Genomic DNA, 21,055 nt, shown 5'->3' with positions numbered 1-21,055 from the left:
ACTAAAAACGAGATTGATACATTGATGTTGATCTTCGCATCCCCGTTAGCAACGATTAGGCAATTGGTCCATCCCTTGGTAGATGATCTTAGTCACACACTTGGTGGTGGTCCATATCCTTATTAGCCAATCCAAGCCAATAAGGATGTAACCAAATAATTAGCAAAAAATAAGAACAGAAGAAGTAGAAGAGGAAGAAGAAGAGGAAGAAGAAGAGGAAGAAGAAGAGGAAGAAAACGGTAAGCAACAGAATAACTAAAGTTTGGAAAAAGAATCAACAGCATTTTGAACAAATAAGGAATCAGTTGAATCAAGTTCAAACGACTCTTCAAGATGAAAAATTGTACATGGTTACTGCATGGCCACTCCGAAAGTATAATGTGGAGTATTCGTCCATCCATATACCCTCAATTTATCCTTAATCCTATCCTCTTTTTGGTTGTTTGCCTATTTACGAATATAATCAATCGTTATTGATCGATGGAACGGTTTTGGCTAACCATTCAAAGAAGATCATTATCACCGATTCTTGTATAGTTAATGAGGGATAAGAACTGTGATGCTGATGCTGATGCTGGTGATGATGATATTGGGGGGAGGGGAAGGTATTGTTTGTTAACAAGATAATAAGCAAGTAATATTCAACACATATACTTTACTAAGAGACCCTTTTACACTTGAACTCTTCAAATTGGTAAATAGATAAGTAAAATATTAGTAAAAAATTGAAATGTTTGGATTGTTCTCGAGTATATAAAGTTGAGGATTATTTGGGTTGACAGATGACTCTTTTCTCTTGTTGATGGATTCTTGAATAAATTTGTTTCCTTTTGAATTTGTAGTTATTGTATTTTAATTTTCCTTTTTTCTTCTCTAAATTCATTTTCATGTTTGTTAGTTTCCTGTTGCTCATCAACTGCTTCATAAAGGTATTCATTCATATACACACATATATATATTATACTTACTCGGGATTGTTTCAATTGGTCATTTCCCAGCATTTTTTGTATATATAGAGGATTAGAAGTAAATCAACAGTGATAGGTTTGTTCTAGAGAGTTTTTAAAGGAAGTATATATTCATTCAAGTCAAGTTAAATAAAAAAATAAATTAAAAGAAGATGGTTTGTGATACTGTGGTTTATCATCCTTCTATTACAAGATTGATTAATTATCTTGATAGCACTGGTGGTAGAGAAAAGATTTTAAGGTTGTTGCAATATTTGGCAAGATTTTTAGCTGTTCAACAATCGTCAAAGTTAGCAAAATCTTTACAATCTCAGTTTACTTTAGTTAGAAAGTTCTTAAGATTTTTGAAGCCATTAAACCATTTACAAGCTGCTTCAAAACTTTACGATAATAAATTGAATAGTGATTTAATTATACGATATGCAAATATAATTAAGAACCTGGCAATGGGTGGATATTTGTTCTTGGATCAAATTAATTTATTAAGAATTTTAAAAGTTATCGATTCCAATAACTTCACCGGTACAGTTGTGCCAAGATGGACTAATTGGTTCTGGTTCTTTGGTTTAGTTGCAAGCCAAGTTGTCAATATAAGAACTATTAGAAAATCTCAATGCAAAATCGTAGCTTTATTACGTGAAAAGGAATTAGAAATGATGTCGAATAATGAAAATGAAATTGATAAGGAGAAGCTAATTGAAGATGACAAGTCATTAAAAGCTGCTTATATGCAAAGATACTCCTCAACAAGAAAGTTGATTTGGGATTCCTTGGATTCATTCATTGTCTTGAACAATTTGAACTATTTGAGTAATGAAGATGGTTACATTGCTCTATCAGGTGTTGCTACTTCTTTGTTAGGTATTCAAGACTTATGGAGAGGCACTAAAATCTAATCATCAGTGTGAATTAGTTACGTTGTATGTCAACTTCGATGTTTTTTTTTATTATCTTCTATTTTATTCTATTTTAGTTTTTATTCTCCATTGGAGGTTTTTATATCTCTCCATTCCACCTCGTCACCTTTTCACAATTACCTTACTCCTTAAATTTACTTTCATGTGGTAAGATCATTTTTATAATATTATGTAGTGCAATTCATTTTGTACAAAGTTAAATTAAAACCATAACAGGCATAAAAACATTTATTTTGATTAAATCCATCTTCAGCTTCTTCTACTTCACCAAATAATTATATTTACTCTATGTCCTAAATCAAAACAATGACTTTAGCTCTTTGGTTCAATTTAGGTCGGCATTCAAATAACTCCAATGATAAGAATGTATCTCGTATAATACCAAGATGTTATTATTATACATAACATTATCTACTTTATATAATAACCCCATAATAATGATGATAATTAATCCTAATATGCCTTAATGATTATCCTTGTTAACTGTCTATTTGATGTGTCTCTTGAATTAGATTCATGTAACGTTTGATATCTTGGCTTTATTTTTTAAGATAATCACGTGATATGAATATTCCAAATCAATGTAACTTTTTGAAATTTAACAAAACTAAACTATAAGAATAAAAAGATCAAATATACAATTATAGAGAGGAAGAAATGTATATATACTTGTAAATGCGTACATTATAAATACATCAATTGTTGAATACTCAGCTAGGTTGAGTTAGTATAGTCTTCATAGGTTTTTAGAGTTTTACTCCCCTTTATCTGGACTTTTTTTTTAAGCTTTTTTAAGCTTTTTCATTTGGTTTTGGTTTTCAAGTTAACAATTAATTTTGAATTTGATAATATACGTTTGTTAAATAGGTAGAGGTAATAATGGATGCAGGTAGTCCACATTTTGGAATTGCTGTTAATCAGCCTAGTAGACCTCCTGTGAATCAGAGTAATGTGGGTTCTAACCAAGGTGTTGCTGTGAATCAGCAACAACAGCAACAATTGAAACAGAAAATGTTGATACAACAGCGTACTGTGCAACAGAAGAAACAACAACAGGCAATGCAGAATTATGAAACTCAATTTTATCAATTATTAATGACATTAAATAAAAAACCAAAGAGGCTTTATAATTTTGTTGAGGGAACAGATTTGATATTGAAGAAATACGAACAATATAGACCAAGTTTTGAATTTCATATTTATGAAAATAATTATAAGATTTGTGCACCTGCAAATACAAGATTGCAACAGCAACAAAAGGCTCCTGAATTATCTACCGATGGTTTGATTTTGAATAAGAATAATGAAACTTTGAAAGAATTTTTGGAATATGTCGCAAGAGGAAGAATTCCTGAATCGATTATGGAAGTGTTGAGAGATTCAAATATTCAGTTTTACGAAGGTAATTTGATTCTACAAGTATATGATCATACAAATACTGTTGATATTGTGGTACCCAATGATAACCAGGATGCAAATAGGGATAAAAGACAGAACCAATCACCATCGAAATCAAATTCAGGTTTGAGTGTATCACAAGAAAACATTTCATCGAATATTGTAACTAGAACCACACCTGTTTCCTCCAATACCACAACGGCATCAACAGCGTCGGCAGCAAATGGAAGTTTGCCCAACGCCAGTTCTCAAAACACGGTAAGTTCAGTTAATACAAATAGAGAGCAAGCTGGTGTGCAAAAAGACGACCAGACCTCTTCAATAACAAATGTAGATACTGGCGAGAAAGGTCAGAACAATGCTGCAAAAAATGCTACCACATTTAAAAGACCAAGAGTATATAGAACGTTATTAAGACCCAATGATCTTACGTTTTATTATGATATGATGTCCTACTCTGATCAGTCAAGGTTTTCAGATAATATTTACCAACAATTGGAATCTGAAGTTTTGGCAATGACGAAAAGAAATATTTCTCTGGAAGTTCCGTTGGATCCTTATAAATATCGTGACATCCTAGATCCTGAGCTATTTATTGGACCAAAACGTGATAAAAAATCAGGAAAAATTATCCATCAACATCGTGAAGAATCTAAAAAGGCTGGTACTAAAGCTGTGGTAGGGCATGTTGAACAACATGAAGAAGTACCTCAAAATAGCACGAACTATGAACAGATGATGTTGATTTTAAATGAGAGTACCACAACTTCAACGAACTCGACTTTAGCTGTGTCTTTAACAAAGAAGGCATTACAAGCTTCCTCTGCTAATAACAAGTCAGGCTCAGGAAGAAATCAATCACCTGTTGAAGATGATTATGGTGACAGTAAATTAAATGGTCCATCTGGGGTTGGTAATGGATCTAATAGTCCTGGAAATAAGGTATCAATAGCCGCCGCTGCCGCTGCTGCTGCAGTGGGTGCGAATGCCCGTAATGAAAATAACCATTTCAACAGAGTCAAATTCATCGAGCAATGGAGAATCAATAAAGAAAAAAGACAACAATCAATGAGTAATAATTTATCACCAAACTCATTCAATACAAGAATATCTATGACTACTCCTATAAACCCACAACAACAAGCATTACGTCAACAGCAAATGTTGCAACAACAACAGCAACCACAGCAGCAACAACAGCAACAGCAGCCACAGCAGCAGCAAAAGGGTAAGGGAGCAAACAAAAGATCAGCCAGTAACACTGCTGATAAACCAAAAACTAAAAAACCACGTAAAAATGCTAAGAAAGCTCAAGGTGAAACAGCAGCTCCTAGAAAGAAACGGGCTCCTAAAAAGAAGCAAAATGAGACATCTAAAACCACTTGATCGTTGTGTTTTTTAATTTTCAGGATATTCAAAATTGATCATCAGGAATTTTTCCCAATTTATAAGACACTTTGAAGCTATTGTAGTTAGTTATTCTGTATTATTTGTATTATTGTTTTAAATTTGCATTATTCACATTTCTTATGCTTATTATTCATTCAACTTGTGCAGTATAGTAATCTCTTTGTATGGAATATGAAAAATATAATGTTTTTGATCAGATTAATATGATTCAATATTAATTATGTGAAGATCTGATTATTTAATTATAATTTCGCTATATTGATAAATTGTAGTTTAGTGACATCCCTTATTTATTTTCACGAATATTATTATTGCTATTACTATTAATGGAAAGATGCTGTGATTTTCATTCATAGATCAAGTTTAAAAATTTTGAAATGATTTTTGTTTTCTTAATGGTTCTAATTCCATTAAAATAATCATATCATAAAAAAGAACTTTATTGTTCTTCACTGTCCTAATAAATTAAGAATAATTTCCAAAAAAATTTTGAAGTTATTGTATGTTCAAAAACCAACAATTATTATTGAAATGAGTTATTAAAATCATGCCAGATATCTACTTGGGTGTTTAATGCCAATTATGAAGAGAATTGATTTATGGGAAGTAACAAGTATTTAATAATTTCTAAAATTTTCAGTAAACTATTTAGTAAGTACATATATTAATTTCTAATTATAAATATAAAGTTACATTTTTATAAGAGTGATATTATAAGATGCTGCTTGGTAATGTCATATATTTCTAAATTAATACTGCGGGTAGAAACTAAAAGGTTACTAAAAATATTCTTAAAAGCTGACATTTGTCTAAATAAATATATTCCCCAGAGTTGAACTTGAACCTTACTCAATGTCGCATACCTTTACCATATTGATAATATTGTTTCAATCGCTTGGAATAATAATAATATCTACAAAAAGACACAGATAGTGTATGCTTGACGTTCAAGATTAGTCTAATGATGTTACCTTATTTAAGATTTCAAATTATATCAAAATAAGGATGTATGAGTCCTCTTTAATGAAAACCCAATATTTTAGCTGTTCAATTCCAGCTAGAAGAAGTGTGTAATGGTCGAACATCAATTAATTCGTATTCGTCAATATTTAAATAGAATAAATAGTTTTTGATGTGTTTCAAATCATACTAATGGAGCTTCTGTATCAGGAATTAAGAAGAATCATGCATTAACTGCGTAATTCATTAATATACATTTATCCACTTCTATCTACTTAGCAATGTTAGGTTAAATTAGTTAAAATATTCTTACTAGAGTTATCTCGAAGGTATGGTTAAATTGATACATGCCGAGCAAAATCAAAGTAGTTAGATACATATGCAAAGTCTCACTAATATCAAATTATTAAGATGTTTTGTATTTTGTGTGAAACTTATGGTAAGAAAGGTTTGATTATAAATGGCAAAAAATATCGTAATATCCACATTTAAATGTAATATATGGAGAAATTAAAGTTTACTTATCTAGGAAACTGATTAACTTTCTTCCTGGAATGCTAATGATGTACTGCTATGCTCAATAAATGGAAAAAGTTATTAGGAGAAGTTGGGACAGAAACCAATTCCTTCATCATTTCAACAGAGGTAAGATGAACTTGTATTATAAGAAAGGATCCAAGCAAAATTTAATAAAAGAATTTCTTCGTGGAAGGGAGTATGTGTATTAATCAAACAGACAGTTTCGTATATAGTCTCCACATGTAAGTTCTACAGTCACAGAAATGGAGGGTGCTAAACTATTTGAATGTAGCACTTATTTATAGTATTACGACTATATATACATATACAATTTATTGATTTCAAGCTCACTGAAACCATATTTCTTTTTAGACCAGTATACAGATAGATCCAAAGGTTCTTTATAGATTATTGTGAACTCAAAGAAACTATGATCAAATCCAAATATAGACTCATTATCATCAAAGGGATATTTGATCAAAATCAGGGTACCAGAATATTATCTTTAGCTGGAACTCATTGCTATATGCCGCCTAATAGCCATTCATCACCCTCACCATATAAAAAACCAATTCACTACTCGTAATGTTCTTTCTTTCTGGAATACCACATCATTTGGTTTAACCAATCTACTTATTCTACCCCAAAACTAATGGGTCAAGTAAACTGTCAATAAATATGAGGATTTTGTATCGTACAGTTGAATAACATCTTGATATACACCAAGAACGAACACGAGGATATAGACCATTTACGTATCATTCTCTCTACACTTCATTTCTCATCATCGCCCTGCCAAACAAGATAAGATCAAAGTTTCTCAAACAAATTCGATTTCTACTACTAAATATATGTCCTTCTAGTCCAATTGGCTTCTACTGATCCGAAGATGTCATTATCATAATAAATACTTTGGCTCTTACTATTGGCGCTACCCTATAATTATATAGAACCTTTCAATACATTACTATTGTTTCTCATTTAAGTTCTATATTCTGTGGAAACTAAAAAAAACATCGGTATTCAGTAGAAAGGAACTTTTTTGCATTAATGGTTATATCCAAAAAATGGAAGTAATATATCATGGATTAATTTATTTTCATTAGAACTTAATAAGAATAGTTACCAAATATTCACAAACTTGAATTTTTGAACCATCAAATTTCAATTTGTATCGAAAATCTCTAGAATATCTACTAAGATATCAGATATATGTAATAATTAAGGGAGGGTTATAGTAAAATATTTATGAGTGGGGAGTACTAACCATTTTGTGACGCTCCCTATTATTTTCATAATTTTCGATCTTAGTGATTAATCGACAGAAGGTTGAATATTGTATTTCTTAATATTGTTCTTCTGAATATTATCATAATAGCTGTTGTTGTTTTTTACATGAAAAAATACTTTTAATGTGAGATAAATAGAATTGAAAATGCGTAACTACAGATCACTATTTCATCCAACCTCTAGAATATCCTTTGTTATAACAAATTATGTGTTTGACATAAAAATAGCTTAATAGAGGTCAAGGATAAGAAGTTAAACAAATTATATGTCTTGCTCAAACTGACGTTATATTATTAATGATATTAATGAGATGAATAGTAACTATCTATTTCAGATTACTTTAAATTATTATATATAAAATACTTCCTTGTACATTAGAAGAAGAATATTAAACTTCTTTGATAATATGCGAATCTATTAATCTGTAGTAGTCTCCACTGCATACACGATTACAATAAAAGTAATACTAGTACCTATTTGACGTATATCACAGAGATTTCAATAGCAAAAGGAACCAACTTAGTGCTAAACAAAGAATATACATTTTCGAAGAACCTACTGAGTGTCTCTGCAGTACATTTACTGATTCCTTGTTCCTTTTGAATGTTTTGCCTTAAGAGGCAATCAAAAGATTATGAGGAGACGCACTCAGTAACGCGAAATGGTTTTAAGTTCTACAGAGTTATTACAATCCGATCTCAAGATCCTGGATAACCTGAAAACTCTACTGCGGTTTTTCTCAGCAACTTCAGGGTATCCATGGAAGCTGGACAAGGGTAGACTACAGAGACAAAAGGAACAAAAATTTTTTGTTCCTTCTCCACAACCGCTTCCAGTCTTTACCTATTTTGTAAAGTTGATGGTAGGAATTATATAAATACAGGAATGATTGCAGTTACGAATACTGTTTCTCGAATTCCAAAACCAAGAACTATTTAATATCAATTTCCCTGTAGAAATATAACAAAGTGTGTCTAAGTTGCACTTTACAACCGATTTTTTGAATATGCTAGGCACAAATATATTCGTACTATTGTCTGTCCTATTCAATTTGACTCTCAGTTTCAATATTGATGCCAATGTATTAGGCAAAGATGAAGACATTGCAGTAGATCCAGAATATCGCGGCCAGTATAAGGGTATTAATATTGGTGGTTGGTTAGTGACTGAACCTTACATCACTCCATCACTGTACGAGAACGCCATGGATCTGGCAAAGAAAAAAGGTTCAAACGTAACTATTATTAACGAATACACTTTGTGTGAAGCATTGGGATACGATGATGCCAAGGAACTGTTAGACAATCATTTCAAAAGCTGGATTACTGAAGAAGACTTTAAGAAGATTAGTGAAGAAGGGTTCAACTATGTCAAGATTCCCATCGGGTACTGGGCGTGGAAAATTGACAACGAAACAAATTTGTATCCAGGGAATCAGACTTTCAGCGACCCTTACGTGAATAGCAATCAAAAGGAATATCTTGACAAGGCTATAGACTGGGCATTGAAATATGATCTCAAGGTATTGGTCAACGTATATGCAGTTCACAATTCAACAAATTACATAGATGATTTTGATTCTGATAGTTATTACTTTTGGAAATATGAAAATGCAACGGAAGTAATTTCTGTAATTCTAAAAGATTATTATGATTATATGTTAAATATAGATTATCCATCTTCTCTGGTCGGACTTGAGGTATCATTTACCCCAATAGATGGTATATTTTTTGGGCAAAACGATTTAATCGACTTTTATACAGATCTCTTTGACTACTATGAAAGTGCAAAGGAAAGTATCAAAAGCCCTAATCCAAATATAACCTTTATCCTTGAGCAAAATGGCCCAACATACAACATGACGTATCACGACTTGGATCGTGACTTCTATAATAGTTCGAGTCCTTATTACAAAGGAGTTGGTTATAGATCAGATGCACGTCTAGCTGAAGCCGATGATTCATATTTCCTATATGCATATTCAAAAGATATTTTTGATCAATATAATGGTACCGATGAATATCTCGATGTATTATATAACTATCAAAGGAATCTAACTGGTGAGCCTGACTTTCCTATAACTTTCGTAGGTTCCTGGAGCGGTGCATTGACTGATTGCACACCTTGGATTAATGGTATAGGTTATGGGTCAGACTATGATAATACATATGATGAAGGTGACAATGATCACTATAGTGACTATAACGAAGGTTATACTTGTGTTTCTCAAAAACCTATTGACCAGTGGCCTGAAGAATACAAGGTTCAAGTTAGAAAGTTTATCGAAGTTCAATTGTCAAGGTTCAATACTTATAATAAAGGTTGGTTTTTTTGGAACTGGAAAACCGAAAGTGCACCTGAATGGGATTACCAAAAACTGAGAGACCATAATTTATTCCCACATCCATTTGACAATTTTACGTATTACAATACGAATGGTGATTTGAACTTGGCTGGTTCTGATAACAACAGTTCTCCTTCCTCGACTAAAACATCACTTAATACCTCATTGAGCGTTCGTAGTAGTGTTGTAAGCTCATACAAAGCCACTACTTCCAAAACAACGAGCAAGACAGATAGTTCAAGTATCTCCATGTATGGTGGTAAAACTAGCTCAACCAGCTCCACAAGTTCCACCAATTCCAACAGCACAGCGGCTTCACACAAGAACGGGACGTGTGCTATTAAGAGTTTTAGTATTTTAACTTCAATATTCTCTTGGAGTTTGACGCTGATTAGCTTGACTTGCGGTATAGCGTTATTTGTTTAAACGATCTGAATATTCACCCAGCTTTGTAATTTTATATACTTTTATGTACACGATACCAACGAATATGTATTATTAACATAACTGTAACTTTAGTAACTAAGAGAAGGTTGACAGAGAGAACTGGAAAATATTGAACTAGAAACACCTCTGTCCAACATCTCATTTAATGATACATTTATGAGAATCCTATTAGAAGCGACAATATTGCTGACACGGAAGGATATGAATTTGATTATTGTATATTAAACTCATCTATATATCAAGTGCTAAGGCGGGTTCGAAACTGAGATGGTATGGTTAACAGTTTCTGTGTTGTTAGTTAATTGTTGATTCATTTTAAATTATATTAGTGGGAAGCTAAATCTTGTTTTTATTAGGCACAATGATAGAAGGATTAAATACAAGGCAGGAATAGTTTCTAATAAAATAGAAAATAATTCCAATATATAACTTAGAGATTTTATCTAATTACTCAAGTTAGAAGTTGGTTATGCTTGTTGTATTTGTTGTGCTGGTTAAGCTTCTGACGCAAATCATATTACAACATTGAAAACTAGAAATGGAGCATAATAGATATAAATTTTAGTTTGGATGCAATTGGTTGCAATTGGTTGCAATTCGATTTAATATTCTCTTATGATGAAATTGCATCTTATACCAATACAATCTCATTACAGCATCCCATTTCTACCGAACATGGTTATATTACATCATGGTTGTGTTTAATTCGCTGTACTACTAAAGTTATATTAAATATCGTTCTAATAGAGAATGTTGAAACTAAATATGACACATTACTGTTTGGATCTGTCATGTTCCATTTTCTGTGTATCAACACTTTTCGTTTACGAAGCAACCCACAGGACATCTAGTCCTGTCAGTTCCTCAAAATCGAAGATCCAGTTTGTTCGATACTGAAAAATGTCGTTACATCACGTCCGCAACAAATACCTCTTTGGGAAACGGACAACAAAGCGAGTTCATGGAATGAAGAATGTATGTGACATGAGTTACTGTCCAGTACCGATCCCAAGGAGTCCTTGTCACAGCAACCAGATTTTATGGTCTGGTCAATGATTGTGTTTAGGACATACATGAATCTCTAGGTTTATGGTGTATGCAATCAGGATGGTGAAACGAATTTATTAAACCCGGATAAGATTGGATAACTGTATATAGATGATAAAATATTATCAGATTAGGCAATCAAGTAGCATGACTGTTGTTCTGAAACGGGAAATATATGATGAAGTGAGAAGTAATTGGCTATCTATCGTTACTATGAATCCATTGATTTTAATTTATATAAATAGGATAGCTATTTCATGTTTCTATGTTTCGATATTTCCAATCTTCTTATCTTCCTGTCTTCCCATAAGAAACAGCCCATCATACCCAAATATATACAAGATGCAAAAGACTCAAACCAAACAAGAAAACAAAGACAACTGCTGTTTGTTGTTAGCTGGAGCTGCTGCAGGTGCCGCAGGTGTCGCCGTTGCAGGTGCTGCTTGTGCTGGCGCTGCCTGTGGATGCAACTGTGTCATTGCCTAGTTGTAATGTGGTTGAATCCATGTGTAGTTTAATATATATATATTATGTAATTTATAGTTTTAATAAACATTTTACTCCAACTATTTTACTGCTTACACTTAAATTATATAAGCTAAATTGTATATTTAAAATGAAAAATAAAGATAGAAAGAGAAAACGATTTGGAAAGGTAACAAAAGATAAGAGTGAGAATGAGAGGACAGGAAAAGACAAAGAAGTGCCTTGGGTTGTATTTATGAGTGAGTGTTAAAATAAGACATACCTTTTTAAAGTGAAATTTTAATGTAGCGATAGACACATTTGATTGTTATTAAAAATCAAACACTTGAGAAAACCTATATATATTCTGATGAGTTGCACTGTAATTACCATCTGTATATTGAGAAACGCCTAGTTATTAGTTTTAGTGTGTGTTGACAATAACCAAGATTAAGATATTATCCATTTGATTGTTTTATTTTAAAAAGAATGTCTGAAATTTAAATTCGAGTAGTATCACTAGAAAGATATTATTTCAAGCTGAGAATATTTTTAAAATATGTTAATGTATTGCATAGCATTGAATTCACTTTTATTCTAATAAACAGATTAGCAGTTCTAATTAAATCGATCAAGATATCTTTACTTCCTTGCCCACTCACTGTTGAAATAATATTAGTATTATATTTCAGATTTTTATTTTTTATTTTATCTTACTATCATTGATTAAAATGTTATGATCATTAATCTGAAATCGATCCGAGTAAATTGCTTCCTTATCAGACAGTCAACACTTTGAAATACAAGTATGTTTTAAAGGTTTATTTTATAAAATTGTTTTTTTTTGGATAGAAGTGGGATAGGAATTGGAAACTAATGTAGCAAAATATGTTAGAGTAAAGAATATTAGATGTTTGAAGTGAAAGGTTCGTTGTGAAGGTACGTTTATTAATTGTGTTGATACAGGTTCAAAACTGAGACGGAGTAATTTACAGTTTTGAAATTATTATTAATTTTAGTATCCAATTTTCTAAGCTATATGTTTGGGAAGCTAATCTTTGATTATATTATATAGTATTATATAGCTTAAGGATCACATCTAATTATTATAATTAGATACTGGTTTGCTGGTTCGCTGGTTTGCATCTATTGATTTACAGAATCCAACAAAATGGAATTGAAGAGACACCGATTGATAAAAATCCTAATATTTAGGGTCTTCACCCAATTGCATATTTCTCTCTCCCAAAATTATTATACGTAGCTTTCCCAAATAATGAGATTCCAGGAGAAAATAGGGCACTAAAAAGCTATTCCCACTCTCGAAAACACTGACGCCACGTCCGAAGGATAGCCCAAGGCCAAATATTCATATTTGATTTCATAAATGTTAAATGTGTTTGTGTCAAATAACATTTCAGCTAGCATTGATAATATTCAATGAATCCTAGCGATGCATATGGAGAACAAAATAGATAATGGAAAACTCCAGCTAAGAAATATTGCTGAAACTATTAAATATTATGGAACAATGGCGTTATTTTAAATATTGGTTTAATATATTTTTTTTCAAAAAGAAAATGTATCACATACAATTGAACTGATGGATTCTGGTTAGCGTCAGATGAATAACCAGTATACCAGTATAACCATTATCTGATTAGAATAATTTGTTGAAGATCTCAAGTTATATAAAGGGATATATCTCTGTATTAGTGAAACTGTCTAATTTTTCTTTAGTTCTGTATACTACAAAATAAGGATTAGTTTCCAATTAATATAGGACATTACTATAGAACAACAAATGAGAAACACCTCGAAACTGTTAATAGGATAAAAAGTAATTTCTCAGTTTCGAATTGTGCAAAAAAACTTTAAGGTCTTCATGTAATTATTCTAATTATATTAATTAGATGCTGGTTTGCTGGTTTGTTGGTTACGCTTCTAATTCTAACCATATTCAAACATTTGAGACTTTTGTATTATTTGGTAATATTTATATTTTCCCTTTCATTTATAAATTTTTAACAATTTTTAGTTATTTTACGATAAAGTATGTTGAATTATGCAAGTTAGCTAGTTGAATAGAAAAATGGCAGATAACCAGTAACAAAAATCAATGACTGACCAAGAACAAACTGACGAAATCTTTTGAAACAAGGGGTGAAGATGAAATCATTACATTGCCACTATTAGTAACATGACCACTACAAACTTATATTTAAATGGTTACGACTCTTTCAAAAAAAACCCTTCAGATATTTTTAGATTAATTGTATGAATAGAAGCAACTTGATATATCAATATTTAAAGCATATTAAATAAACTAGTTCTGTGACGGACGTAGGAATTAGTGTATGGTAAAGACTGATATTATTTATGATATCAATTTCTATTGGAGAGATAATAATATCTTATAGGGAATATTATATGTAATTTAGCGTATTTTAAATTGTATATGATAATAATATAGGGAAATTTTATATTCTGGTATTGAGATAGAAGGAATATTATAGTAATAGCATAGCAATTGCATAGTAATTATAACTTGTGGTAGTGTCAATATTAGAATGTAAGTGAGACGATTGGGATAATCATAAGTGTTAATTTAGATTATTTAAACAAATAAGATAGTTGATTATTATTTGGATGAGAAATACGAGTATAAAGCATGGGCGAATACTAGATAATGACAGTGTGGATATGCGTTTAGATCTTACAAATATTATTTGGTGGCAAGGCTTTCTAAGAAGAGTTTTTCGTTGATCTTTATAGCGATGCTAGAAGTCTGTTTGATGATAATTTAAAAAACACAAAAGAATTATTACAATGATCAAAGATATTAAAGATTTAACTGCAGTGGCAGAAATGAGCCAAAGATAAGAATTATTCATTTATTTCATAGAGGAATTAGGAGGTCACTGATTTCAACACCTGGTTCCTATAATGAATGTCGATGCAGGTTAGAAACTGAGAAGGAACTAATAACAGTTTCGAAGTTATCACCCTTTTGTTGATTCATGTTAAACTATATTGCTGAGGCACTGATCCTTAATTCTATTATATATAACTATATAAAGATTAGATAGGGAGCAAGAATAGTTTTCACTAAGATAGAAAATTATCCCTTTATGTAACTTACGCAGTTCATTTGATTATTCTATATAGATGCTACCTATACTGGCTTGCTGGTTTGCTTTTAATGCTAGCCATATTCCAACAATTTGTAAAATCTTTTATGCTATTATTACTGATGAAGAAAAATATAGGGAATACCTAAATCTGATAATTCGTCTATCCTGTTTTGATTGGAATAAACCGTCTGAGAAGTTACCTCCTACTATATCATACTTGAAGTTTCGGTATATCTTAGATTCCTTGAAATGTTGGACAGCTTACGCAACTCTATTCCGTAGTGTTCAATTAAATAATATTTCAAGTACGTTAGGATTATTTATATCTTCTAACGACTCTGAACAAAGCAAAGCCTACTGTTTAATTAAAGATACTTATAAGAATCTGCTTAAAGAAATAACAGATATTCCTGGACATTCCTTTATACCTTTAGGTCCTGGGAAATATTTGTTAGATGGTAAGTCATTTCAAAAAGAATATTTAGTTCATCTTTATAGCGACGCTAAAAAATTGTTCGATAGTAAGTTAGAAGATCTAGGTCATTATTACAAAGATCTTAGAGATATATCTGTGGTGGCAGAAATGACAATCAAATCCCCCAAATGTGTTCCCTTTGAAAGCAGAGATCAGCCAATGATAAGTATTACTGATTTGTTTACTATAGATACTCAAAGGTCAGTAATTCCAACAATTGGTTTCTATAATGAAGATGATCATAATAGAATTATAAATCTAGTTGTGGATTGTCTAACTTGTTTAATGTTGATGATCTACATCTCTTCTGGTAGTCCATATAGGTTTCCTGAAATGAGAGTACTTAAGTTTGCTGGTAATGCAAGAAATTTGTTCATTAACCCGATTGACAAAACAGTGGAGCTCATTACTACTTTTTAAAAAAATAAATCCCTTATTCCTATATGCAAGGTCGTCGATCAGTTGACTTCTGACTATATTATATATGCTATTTTGGTTCTATCTCCAATTATTCGTAAGCATACTAATGAGATGAACTACGTTATGAATCGTGATTTACTAAATGAAATAAGTTCCGAAAGTAACTTGAATCAACGTGTTATTGACCTCACACCTCAACAAGATTTAAGTGATAATGAATTCACTTCTCAGGTTTTAGAATCTTATTTATTTGTAGATCCGATTAGAGGGACTTTGATTGATTATAATAAGTTTAGTTTCCTTATTAAACACTATCCTTCATGCGAACTTGAAGACTTACGCTTTAATTTTAGGGCCTTAAGACATGCAATTATTGGTATTCAAAGATATGAGTTATCTGTCGATGATACTGGTATGCGTATTGCTCCAGCGACTGCAAGGCAGGCTGGTCATTTTTTGTCGACAGACATCCAGAGGTATAGCGTTAATTCTACCGGTATGGCAGGATATCAAAATACCACAGCAACAATATATGGATATTTCATTTCCAAATCCTGAATAAAATTATTGGGTCTTGGATATGAAGTTTCAAATTTGGTTCCTAAAGATGTAAAATTAAATAAAGAGAAGCCTAATTTCCTAGTAAGTGGTAACATGAAACGCATTATTGCTAAATGTGATGAAATTTATGGAGACTCATTTAAGATTAAACCAGAACAGATGGAACTTTGTGTTGATGTTTGTTTTGGTTCCTCTGATATTATTCCAGTGTATGCTCTTCCTGGTTTTGGTAAAACAGTTATATTTGAAATACCTTTGAATATAATATCAACTAATAAAAGGAATAAGCATTTTGTTTCTTTTGTATTTGTGCCATATAGCTGTCTTCTAGACGATATTATGGATCGTTTTAAGCTGTCTGGTACTTTGAAAATTGGTGATGTCAAAGATATTCTGCGCAATTGTGGATTCTGTAGTGAAGCTGAACTTACCTGTGATGTTTATTTTGGAACTTTTCATGACTTCGGAAAAGAACAGTTCTTGAATTTAATCAACAATTGGTATGATATTTTTCAGAATACTATACTAGGTATGATGGTAATTGATGAAGCTCACAATCTTGTTTGCGAACAGGAATATCGTATGGACTCTTTTTTAATATTTCTAATATCTGTTTTGACAAAGCTTGGAAGGTTTTACTTCTGTCTGGTACTGTTGGTGAAAATACGATGGGAGAAGTGACTAAATTTTTGGGATATAGGCAAGATTTGACCTATGATGCTACTGATAACAAAAATATTCTTTGGTATAATTTTGTTAAGAATGTTCCTTTAAGTAGAATAGATAAGGAATTCATTCTTACGAAAGACAGATCTGAATCCATTACTTTGGCTTTGCAATTGGTTGAAGGAATTATTAATACTATTGATAATCCCAAAATCATTCTTGTTTGTAAGGAAAGGGAAATGGTAGAGATTATAAATGAAAACTTGCTGAATAACCGAATTTCTTCTTGTTATGTTCATGGAAACTTAACACCTGATGAAAAGACCATATCATTCAATAGTTTCAAGAAGGACAAAGAAAAAAAAGTTCTTGTTGGGACTAAATTGGTTTCAGAAGGAATTAATATTCCAGAATTGAAATATGTTATTTTGGTTAATTATCTTCCTCAAATTCACGAATATATCCAGACTGCTGGAAGAATTAGAGGGGAGAGTGCATGTATTACACTGTGGAATGAAGCATGTAGAGATGAATTCTCCATCAATTCCAAGTGTATCGTGAGCCAAATGAGTAGTTTCTATGGTCTAGCAAATATATTTGAGCATGAATCTTGTTGTGGTTCATATAAGTTTTTGAATAATAATAATAATGATAGGTTGTTGGAAGTGTTAAGTAAGAAGAAGGGAAAAAAAATTAACGGGTTGATAGAGGAAAGAAATGAAATTATTAAATCGAGTGTTGAGGAAGTTATTAGAAAGAGAAAATTTTGTACATCAGGAACGAATGAAATGATTCCTTCGAGGAAGAGGCAGAATAATGATATGGTCATAAATAATATTAAAGTTACTTTGAAAGAAGATTTACATGCAAAATTTAAAAATGCACGTAATATTTTTGAATTCTTAGGAATTACTGGAAATTCTAAGTCAACTTTGATTGCTGATGGTGTCGAACAATCCTACTTTGATTTTCTTCTTTATGATTCTGATTTTGTTTATTATGATTCTGATTTATGTTCTGATTGTACAGGTACTGATGGTATCTGTTACTGTTGGGACAAAAAATTCACTCTAAAGCAATGTGGTATTAGCTGTTTTGCTTTTATGAAAATGGCTATGACTGATGAAATGTTTTCAGCTAAAATAAATAAATTAACGAATTCAAGTCTATTAGAAAGAACACTATCTTTTGTTGAAAGAAAATCTTCCATGAAAGAGTTATTTAAGACAAATCTATCTGGATATTGTAAATTTGTGACCAACGGGAATATTCTCGAAGTGAATAAATCTCTTGATTTCAGATTGATTGTATCAACTTATAACTGGCAGTGGAAAAAGCTTAAGGATGAAAAGTTAGATGTCTTTTGGTATTTCTATGATGGGTCATGTTGTGATGCTACAACATTATGGGACGAACCATATGAAGTATATTATAGGAAACTTGTTCGATCGAAATTCAGCGATTATGCAAGCGTTTCATTTAAGGCCACTGAGGATACCAGTTTTAAATTTTTTAAATCACTATTTAATTTCAAAAAAGTTAGTGAATGTTCAAACTATAATGAAATTGAAGATATGAGGGAACGTTCGAAATTTGGTAATATTGACTTAGATTTGTTTGTTATTGATAATAAGAAATTTCTATTGATGATACTTGGTCTCTTTATAATGTTACATCTCGAAACATTTTGAACAACTTCTATACCCAGTTGCCTAATGTAAAAATGTTCCACCAGTGGATGAAACTACAGAGGACCTGGATAAATATTAAAACATTGAATTTGCGTAATGTCAACATATGTCAGCCATTATATTATTATTATCCTAAATTTGTATTAGAACTCAAACATCCTAGAAAAAATACTAGTTAAGTTTGTACTGGAGATATATTAACTGTGTATATTAAAATTGATTTAAATCTTTGTTGTGATGTCGATGTGTATTACTTATAGGACCATTCATTGTCATAACCAGACCAGATAATCGTGGCAATGCCACGATCCAATGATGTCAGGCTCTGTTTCATAAGGCCATCAAACTCCACCAAAGCTGATATCTCAATTCTAAGCCAAAGTGAAATATTCTTTTTAATATTCTTGTAATTCGTGATTCACCCTGAAAAGATTAAACTTTTCTTCTCGCTCACAAAATGAAAAAGTTTTTCAAGGTCGGTGATGTTTGTTAGGGAAGGTATTAAGAAGGTGAAGGCGTAAGGTAATGAGGATGAATGTCGCAGGTAATAGTTAGAGTGGTGATAATTAAAATAGTTGTAGTTAAAGTAGTTGTATTTAAGGTGAGATAATGGGAATTTGCATCGAAGGTAAAGTTGACATGGAGATTAAGATTATTAAATAAAATATGGCATAACAATAAAATTAGTCTATAACAGTAAGCCGATGGCTGGAGAGAATATTCAATAGTGACAGTGTCGATTGTGAGCGCAGTTTCGAAACCAACAGGGTGTATGTATCCTTGGATAGAGGAACATCAGTTGGGGTAGACTGTGTAGCAGAGTAAGACATAGTTAGGATATTATAAACAAATTATTGATTGGATTGGTTCTAAGGTATAAGTACAATTATACGTTAGAAACCTCTAAAACTGTTGTTCTTACATATCATTATAGAAAGAATAACTAAAGGGTGAGAATAGTTTTATTAACATACAAAACTATCCCTATAGATGCCTTACCAATTCCATCCAATTGGTCTAATTATATGCTGATTTGTTGTTTTGCTGGTATACTGGTTTGCATCTATTGATTCCCAGAATCCAACACTGGTAAGAGAAGTTTTGCAGAAGCAGCTAGGTAAAATTGAGTTGGAAGTACCTATGATAAGCATTCCTTCAATGTTATAAATTTATAAGACATCTATAAGAAATATGAATATAGTTAACACAGAATGATATATATTTGATTATCGTACTTATGTTGGGCTTAATTAGAAACTGAGAAGCAGAAATAGAACATAATAGAAAAAAATTATCGTTCAGAGGCTATTAGCTGAAACTTAATTCAGTATGGACTTATTATAGAATTGCATTTTCTGCAAGATCCATATCATCACAGAATCCCATTTATACCAATTTTAGTCATATTACATCATGATTTTGTTTAATTCGCTATACTATTAATGATGTATTAATTGGCGTTCTAACCAGGAATTTTGCAACTGTATCATTGCATAGGTAGAATGGGGTTTAATCCATGTGTAGTTTAATTTATATATTATGTACTATATATATATATATATGATAGAGATATTACCATAAACATATTTCAGTTTACTCTTCGACTGTATAAGCTAATTCGTGTATTTGAGATGAAATATTGAGATAGAAAGAAAAGACCAATTGGCCAGGTAACAGAAGAGAAGAGGGGGGATGAGAGGACGGGGAAATATTAAGAAGCGGCCCATATTATATTTATGATTGAGTTCTGAAATTATATGTACAATTTTTCAAGTGAATTCTTTGTGGCAGAAATATACACATTGGCAGCAGGATCCTGGATTCTAGGAAGACATTGGATTGTTATTGAAGATTTAGTATTGAACAGAAACATATACCTTTTGATAAGTTGCAGTGTTAGCATCTAATACATATCGAACAGTTCCATGTTATTAGATTATGTGTGTGTTAACATATAACAATGGTACAATTACTTCCATACGATTTTATTGTTTCATTGATATATGTTGAAAACCTAAATTCTAATTGCATCACCGAGAGATATTATTGCAAACTGAAAATATTTTTAATTTCAGTTAATGTAAATTATGGCATCCAAATGTTTTTTTCTTCTTAATCGAATTAACAGTTTTAATTAAATGGATCAAGTTGAATTTACTTCCTTCCCAAATTAGTGTTGAAGTAATATTCGTATTATATTTCAGATTTGAAATATTTATTTTACCTTACTTCAATTCATTATAATATTATGCTAATTTGCCTAATATTAATGTTAGTGATTTATTTCGGTATCAATCAGTCGGTGCATTGAAATATAAGTATGCTTTAAAGTTCTATTTTATA

The 21,055-nt window shown here is 31.4% G+C and overlaps 5 protein-coding genes, 1 pseudogene and 1 further gene across 5 annotated transcripts, besides 3 other annotated features; 6 read left to right on the top strand and 1 right to left on the bottom strand.

Moving 5' to 3' along the window:
- Positions 1–1,120: 1,120 nt before the first annotated feature.
- PEX11 (Pex11p) lies at positions 1,121–1,864 on the top strand (the record flags this gene model as incomplete). Its single annotated transcript, XM_001643109.1, has 1 exon — positions 1,121–1,864. One exon carries the CDS (start codon positions 1,121–1,123, stop codon positions 1,862–1,864), a length of 744 nt encoding a protein of 247 aa, XP_001643159.1.
- A 900-nt stretch (positions 1,865–2,764) lies between these two features.
- Positions 2,765–4,669, top strand: SPT20 (Spt20p; the record flags this gene model as incomplete). Its single annotated transcript, XM_001643108.1, has 1 exon — positions 2,765–4,669. One exon carries the CDS (start codon positions 2,765–2,767, stop codon positions 4,667–4,669), a length of 1,905 nt encoding a protein of 634 aa, XP_001643158.1.
- Positions 4,670–8,468: 3,799 nt separating this feature from the next.
- Kpol_1038p5 (exoglucanase repeat family protein) lies at positions 8,469–10,232 on the top strand (the record flags this gene model as incomplete). Its single annotated transcript, XM_001643107.1, has 1 exon — positions 8,469–10,232. The coding sequence occupies one exon, from the start codon at positions 8,469–8,471 to the stop codon at positions 10,230–10,232; it is 1,764 nt and encodes a 587-aa protein (XP_001643157.1).
- A 1,179-nt stretch (positions 10,233–11,411) lies between these two features.
- On the top strand, positions 11,412–11,786 carry Kpol_1038p4 (uncharacterized protein; the record flags this gene model as incomplete). Its single annotated transcript, XM_001643106.1, has 1 exon — positions 11,412–11,786. One exon carries the CDS (start codon positions 11,412–11,414, stop codon positions 11,784–11,786), a length of 375 nt encoding a protein of 124 aa, XP_001643156.1.
- Positions 11,787–12,934: 1,148 nt separating this feature from the next.
- Positions 12,935–13,307, bottom strand: Kpol_1038p3pseudo (annotated as a pseudogene).
- Positions 13,308–14,933: 1,626 nt separating this feature from the next.
- Positions 14,934–15,791: a sequence feature (similar to hypothetical protein; correction of possible frameshift sequencing error).
- Positions 14,934–17,036, top strand: Kpol_1038p2 (the record flags this gene model as incomplete).
- Positions 15,795–16,349: a sequence feature (similar to hypothetical protein; correction of possible frameshift sequencing error).
- Positions 16,353–17,036: a sequence feature (similar to hypothetical protein; correction of possible frameshift sequencing error).
- Positions 17,024–18,712, top strand: Kpol_1038p1 (C-terminal helicase domain-containing protein; the record flags this gene model as incomplete). Its single annotated transcript, XM_001643105.1, has 1 exon — positions 17,024–18,712. One exon carries the CDS (start codon positions 17,024–17,026, stop codon positions 18,710–18,712), a length of 1,689 nt encoding a protein of 562 aa, XP_001643155.1.
- Between the last annotated feature and the right edge of the window lie 2,343 nt (positions 18,713–21,055).

The sequence above is a fragment of the Vanderwaltozyma polyspora genome, genomic scaffold (assembly GCF_000150035.1).
Source record: "Vanderwaltozyma polyspora DSM 70294 KpolScaffold1038 genomic scaffold, whole genome shotgun sequence".
NCBI classification, from domain to species: Eukaryota; Fungi; Ascomycota; class Saccharomycetes; order Saccharomycetales; family Saccharomycetaceae; genus Vanderwaltozyma; species Vanderwaltozyma polyspora.
This window is presented reverse-complemented; position numbering and strand designations above follow the sequence as displayed.